General features: G+C 41.2%; 1 protein-coding gene across 1 annotated transcript; it reads left to right on the top strand.

The window, feature by feature from the left end:
* The first annotated feature begins 4706 nt into the window (after positions 1 to 4706).
* On the top strand, positions 4707 to 5137 carry LOC138144385 (ATP synthase subunit f, mitochondrial-like). The gene has a single exon (XM_069065675.1). The coding sequence runs from the start codon at positions 4711 to 4713 to the stop codon at positions 5014 to 5016; it is 306 nt and encodes a 101-aa protein (XP_068921776.1). The 5' UTR covers positions 4707 to 4710; the 3' UTR covers positions 5017 to 5137.
* The last annotated feature ends 2001 nt before the right edge of the window (positions 5138 to 7138 follow it).

The following is a 7138-nucleotide window of genomic DNA, read 5'->3' on the forward strand; positions in this document are numbered from 1 at the left end:
GGAGGAGTCAAGATGGCAGAGTAGAAGCAGGTCCTCTGCCTGGCTCCTGGCCTCCACCTTCCCCAATTCATGTAAAAGGAGACTCTAAACAAACTTTGGAGCTACAGAACCCACAAAAGGACACAGACAAGCTAATCCTCCCTCACTGAGGACAGTCCAGCAAGCCGGCAGTAATCGTCCAATGCAGTGCTCTGGGAGCTGAGCCAAGCTCCACACCCAGGTTTTAGCCCCAGGGTGGACCTGAACAGTCACCCTCTGGAGGGACTCCAGATTACCAGCAGCTGTGTCCTTTCCAGATTTATCAACACATAGATGCAAAGGACAAAGTGAGAAGTCAGTGCAGTATGGACTTTGGGACCCAGTAGTTGGGAGTGCCTTGGCTTTTGCCCCTGGGGCAAGAAGCCACTGAAGGCTGCCATGTAGCCACAGCTGCCACATGGCAGCTTCAGCTCCTGGCCTGCAGAGTGTAGGGGGACCAAGTGATCAGTCTGAGGGTAATCACTCTTGCTTTAACCTGCTTGGATCTGGATTGCAGTCTAGGGTGGAGGTCCTGGGGTGTGTGTCCAACTTGCAAGAGCATGTGGAGGCTTCAGCAAGGGCTCCCAACTAATACTACTGGCAGCTGAGAAAACCCCAGCATTTGGGATGGAAGCTCCCCTGCCTGGTAGCAGAGTCCTACTGTGGCAAAAAAATGCAAAAGTCAAGTAATTGAGTAGCAACATGCCCAGGCAAAGGAAACAAAGCAGACAGAAGAACCCAAAATTACACTCCTATTTTGGGGACAAAAAGGATCAAAGCATGGAACAGGAGGAAAACAGTGAAGTAAGAATTCCTGAACCAAAAACATCAAAGGAAAATATGAGCTGGTTACAATCCATAGAGGACCTTAAGAAGCAAATAAGAGAAGTGGAGGAAAAATTGGGAAGAGAAATGAGAACGATGCAAGAAGATTATGAAAAGAGAGTTAACAGCTTGACTGAGGAAAATAACATCTTAAAAAACAGGCTAACTCAAATGGCAAAAGAGGCTCAAAAAGGCAATGAGGAGAATGCCCTAAAAAGCCAAACTTGCCAGATGGAAAAAGAATCTCAAAAGATCAATGAGGAGAATCGTTCCTTCAGAATTAGATTGGAGCAAATGGAAGCTAATGACTTTACGAGAAATCAAGATGCTATTAAAAAGATCCAAACAAATGAAAGAATAGAAGGCAATGTCAAATATCTCATGGGAAAAACCACTGACCTGGAAAATAGATTCAGGAAAGAGAATTTAAAAATTATTGGACTACCTGTAAGCCATGATCAAAGAAAGAACCTAGAAATCATCCTCCAAGAAATTCTCAAAGAAAACTGCCCTGATGTTTTAGAACCAGAGGCCAAAATCGAGGTTGAAAGAATCCACCGATCACCTCCTGAAAAAGATCCCAAGAAGAAAACTGCTAGGAATATTACAGCTAGGTTCCAAAATTCCCAGATCAAGGAGACAATATCACAAGCACCCAGGAAGAAACAATTTGAATATTGTGGAAACACAATCAGGATAACCCAGGATCTGGCAGCTTCTACACTGATGGATCGAAGGGCTTGGAATATGATATTCTGGTGGGCAAAGGAGCTGGGATTAAAATCAAGAATCACCTACCCAGCAAAACTCAGTATCATGTTTCAGGGGGAAATGTGGTCATTCAGTGGAATAGAGGACTTTCAAGCATTATTTTTTTTAATGCTTTATTAACTTCTGATTTGCATCATTTGTTTCCGCAAGATTTTGAGTTACAAAATTTCTCCCCGTTTTCCCCCTACCCGCCACCCCAAAATAACAGTCCCACAGGATATCCCCTCCTTCAATCTGCTCTCCCCCATATTTTCTCCCATAACCCTTTCGACTTTTTCAGTGGATCTCTATGCCTCAGTGCCTGTATATCTTATTTCCCAATTACATGTAAGATGGTATTAATAATAGTATATATATATATATGTATATATATATATATACACATATACATATATATTTGATTTTAAAACATTGAATTCCAGATTCATTCCCTTCCTTTCTTGTCACCCACCCTTACTGGGAAGATAAGCAGTTCAGTATAGGTTGTACATGTGTGGCTAATGCAAAAATATAACATAGTAGATATATTATAAAAGACTGACAATATTTCCCTCCCTCCTATCCCACCTTTCACTTGTTCTGTTCTCTACTTTGATCCCTCCCTTTTCAAAAGTGGGTGCTTCCAACTTCCCTCCCCACCAGCCTGCCGTCCCTTCCATCATCTCCCCTCTCATGCCTCTCCCTCCTTACTCTCTTGGAGGGTGAGATACCCTATTTAATGTGTATTTCATTCCCTCCTCAAGACAAATTCAATGGGAATAAGGTTAATCCATTCCCTTTTGCCTTCCTATTCTCCCCTCCATTGTAACCATTTTCCCTTGCTTCTTCTATATGATAGTTTACCCCAATCAGTCTCTCTCCACCTCCTCTCATATTCCTCTCACCTCTTAATTTCACCTTTTAAGTATCATCCCTTCCTGTTAAATTGGTCCTGTGCCCTCTATCTATGTATACTTGTAAACATATATACACACATTCACATATGTATTCATATGCCCATATACCCCCCATATGTATATATTTCTATTCCCTTCAACTACTGAGAAAAGTTTCATAAGTTACAATTATTGTTTTTCCATGTAGGAATGTTAAGAGTTCAACTTTGATAACTTCCTTATGATGCCTTTTCCCTGTTTACCTTCTCATGCTTCTCTTGCTTCTTGTGTCTGAATGCCAAATTTTCTATTCAACTCTGGTTTTTTCAGCAGGAATGCTTGAAAGTCCTCTATTCCACTGAATGACCATAATTTCCCCTGAAAAATGATACTCAGTTTTGCTGGGTAGGTGACTCTTGGTTTTAATCTCAGCTCCTTTGCCCTCCAGAATATCATATCCCAAGCCCTTTGAGCCCTCAGTGTAGAAGCTGCCAGATCCTGGGTTATCCTGATTGTGTTTCCACAATATTCAAATTGTTTCTTCCTGGCTGATGGTAATATTCTCTCCTTAATTTGGAAATTCTGGAACCTGCCTATAATATTTCTAGGAGTTTTCTTTTTGGGATCTTTTTCAGGAGGTGATCGGTGGATTCTTTCAACCTCTATTTTGCCCTCTGGTACTAAAACATCAGGGAAGTTTTCTTTGAGAAATTCCTGGAGGATGATTTCTAAGGTTCTTACTTTGGTCATGGCTTTCAGGTAGTCCAATAATTTTTAAATTGTCTCTCCTGGATCTATTTTCTAGGTCAGTGGTTTTTCCCATGAGACATTTCACATTGCCTTCTATTCTTTCATTTGTTTAGATCTGTTTAACAGCATCTTAATTTCTCATAAAGTCATTAGCTTCCATTTGCTCCAATCTAATTCTGAAGCAATTATTCTCCTCAGTGAGCTTTTGAGATTATTTTTCCATCTGGTAAATTCGGCTTTTTAAGGCATTCTTCTCCTCATTGCCTTTTTGGGCCTCTTTTGCCATTTGAGTCAGTCTGTTTTTTAAGGTATTATTTTCCTTAGTCAGGCTGTTGACTCTCTTTTCATAATTTTCTTTTTTTTTTTTAGGCAATCGGGGTTAAGTAACTTGCTCAAGGTTACACGGCCAGTTATTTCTGGGTGTGGTGCTGAGTGTCTGAGCCCGGGATTCGATCTCCAGGTCGTCCCAACACTGGAGCCGGTGCTCTTACTCGCTGAGCCACCTGGCCGCCCCTCATAATTTTCTTGCATTGTTCTCATTTCTCTTCCCAATTTTTCCTCCACTTCTCTTATCTGCTTCTTAAGGTCCTCTATGGCCTGTAACTAGCTTGTATTTTCCTTTGAAGCTTTTGGTCCAGGAATTCTGACTTCACTGTCTTCCTCCTGTTCCATGCTTTGCTCCTTTTTGTCCCCAAAATAGGAGTGTATCGTTGGAATCTTCTGTCTACTTTTTTCCTTTGTCTGGTCATGTCACCCCTCAGTCACTTGACCCCTGGGCTTTTTGCCACAGTAGGACTCTGCCACCAGAATTTTTGTCCCAAAAGCCGGGGTTTTCTCAGCTGCTGGAGGTATTAGATGGGTGCCCTCTCTGAGGTCTCCACATGCTCTGGCAAGCTGGACACACACCCCAGGACCTCCACCCTAGACTGCCATCCAGATCCAAGCAGGTTAAAGCAAGAGTGATTACCACTCAGACTGGTGCTAGATCCCCCTACACTCTGCAGGCCAGCAGCTGAAGCTGCCATGTGACGCTGGCTGGCTATGGTCACGTCTCAGCGGCTTCTTGCCCCGGGGGTCAAAAGAGATGCACTCCCACTTACTGGGTCCTAAAGTCCAGACTGCAGTGACCTCTCACTTTGTCCTTCAAATCTATGTGTTGCTCAATCTGGAAACGGCCACAGCTGCTGCTGATCTGGGGTCCCTCCTGCCCGTGGTTGGTCAGGCCCGCCCTGGAGCTAAAGCCTCAGTGTGGGGCTGGGCTCAGCTCCCAGGGAGCTGCTTTGGATTTCTGCCGGCCTGCCGGTCTGTCCTTAGTTGGAGGTTAGCTTCTCTGTGTCATTTTGTCATTTTTGCAGCTCCAAAGTTTGTTTAGAGTCCCCTTTTTACATGGATTGGGGAAGGTGGAATCCAGAGCCACAGAAAGGGTGTGCTTCTACTCTGCCATCTTGGCTCCCACTTTCAAGAATTCTTGATGAAGGTTGGACTCCAAGGTGGCAAGATATCGTCCCAACCACCACTTTCAACGCCACTTAGAGAACAAAAACTCCTCGATATCAAGCTGCGGCAGCTACCAGCCTGGATAATGAAGCGGGATTTTTCCCCTGGTGGGATTATCAAAGCTTTTCATAGAGGTTATGATGCATATTATAATAAGTACATCGATGTGAAGAAAGGTGGGATTGGTGGTGTTTCTATGGTGCTTGCTGCTTATATCCTGCTCAATTATTGTGCAGCTTACAAGGAGTTTAAACACGAACGGAGACGAAAATACCACTGAAAATTCAGATGAATTTTATCCCTCAGCTTAATCGTGCAGTTGTAACTTCTTGATGAACATCATTTGACAGGGCCAAATACCCAACATTAAAAGATGTATTTAAACCTGAAAAAAAAAAGAATTCTTGATGAAAAAAACCAGAGTTGAATAGCAAATTTGACATTCAGATACAAGAAGCAAGAGAAGCATGAGTAGGTAAACAGGGAAAAGAAATCATAAGGAACTTGTAAAAGTTGAACTATTAACATTCCTACATGGAAAAATGATAATTGTAACTGATGAAACTTTTCTCAGTATGAAAATAGTTGAAGGGAATATATATGTATAATGTCTATATCAGAGGGTATACAGGCATATGAATACATATGTGAATGTGTGTATATATGTTTACAAGTAGACATAGATAGAGGGCACAGGACCAATTTAATAGGAAGGGATGATACTTAAAAGGTGAAATTAAGAGGTGAGAGAGGAATAAAATGAGAGGAGATGTGGAGAGACAGAATGGGGTAAACTATCTCCTATATAAGAGAGAAGGGAAAATGGTTACAATGGAGGGGAAAAATAGGAAGGTAAAAGGGAATGGGTCAACCTTATTCTCATTGAATTTGGCTCAAGGAGGGAATGACATACACACTAAATAGGGTTTCTCATCCTACAGGAGAGTAGGGGGAAGGGGATGAGAGGGGGTATGATGGAATGGATGGCAGTCTGGGGGAGAGGGAAGTTGGAAGCACCCACTTTTGAAAAGGGATGGGATCAAAGTAGAGAATAGAACAAGTGGGATGCGGGATAGGAGGGAGAGAAATATAGTCAGTCTTTTACAATATATCAGCTATGTTAATGTTTTGCATAAGCTACACATGTACAACCTATATTGAATTGCTTATCTTTCCAGTAAGGGTGGGTGACAAGGGAGGAAGAGAATGAATATGGAATTCAAAGTTTTAAAATCAAATATATATATATTGATTATACTACATATAATAATATACTATTAATAATACTTTTTTACATGTAATTGGGATATAAGATATACAGGCATGGGGCATAGAGATCCACCATGCCCTACTGGATAAGTCAAAGGGGGTATGATAGAAGATATGGGAGAGCAGATTGGAGGAGGGGATATCCTGTGGGACTGCTATTTGGGGGCTGTGGATAGGGGGAAAAACGGGGAGAAAATGTGTAACTCAAAATCTGATGGAAATGAATGATGTAAATCTGAAGTTAATAAAGCATTTGAAAAATGAAAAAAAAACCAGGGTAGAAACTAGGGCAATAAAATCATATATAGAAGCCTGTAAAAAAAATATTAAAAAAAAAGAAAAAGGAATCTGTAAATTGTGCCTTATGAATTATCCATTCATTCTCTTACATTCTTTCAATGTGCCAATCAAGCAGTCAGCCTACTTTTCCTCTAGATTCATAACATTTCTTCAGTCTCATTAACAGATTTTCTTTTTGTTCCACATGAAGAAGAAAACTCAGTTAAGCAGTTGAAAGCCCTAAGAGCCAGAATGCTGATTTTCCTCAGCTACAAAAGATAAACCCGGGTCAGGATCTTGTATACAAAACAGAAAAAGAAATCATACAGACCCCAAAGTAGGAACAGAGCAAGGGTGAGTCAGCCAAATGGATAAGATTGCCTACAGTTTCACATTGAATCAAGACATCAAAGGATCGCTAGGATTGGCAATGGTTCTACTGAGAAATGGATAAAAATGGATTTTATGTTACACGACCCAGCAACAAGCCAAGAGATACCTTGCCCCATATCACTTTATCTAGTTTCACTATGTATTCGACACAGTTCCTGGGATTCCAAGGTTCATAGGAAGATGCTTATGGAGAAATAATATCATAGAACATGGTCCATTTTCCTCACTGATACTGTTTTTGAAATAGGAAATAATACAGGATTTTATCCCCTTATCCTAGAGCAGGGACACTATCATACCATGTATATGCTGTCCTGGGCTCTGAACCATTGAATAAGTTTGGTCAAGAATAAAATGGAAGTTTGGACTTTAATACAACTTTAATACATTCTACAAGTAGGATGCATGTGCTGGTGAATGTTTAACAATCAGTTCTCTTTATGACACACTTCAAAGTTTAA

The sequence above is a fragment of the Petaurus breviceps genome, unplaced genomic scaffold, assembly GCF_028583685.1.
Source record: "Petaurus breviceps papuanus isolate PSGF00001 unplaced genomic scaffold, PetGlider_PUasm1.0 90700, whole genome shotgun sequence".
NCBI lineage: Eukaryota > Metazoa > Chordata > Mammalia > Diprotodontia > Petauridae > Petaurus > Petaurus breviceps.

What these genes read in the sequence shown, in the direction of transcription:
- LOC138144385 (XM_069065675.1), top strand. Translation starts at nt 4,711, where the DNA reads ATGAAGGTTGGACTCCAAGGTGGCAAGATATCGTCCCAACCACCACTT.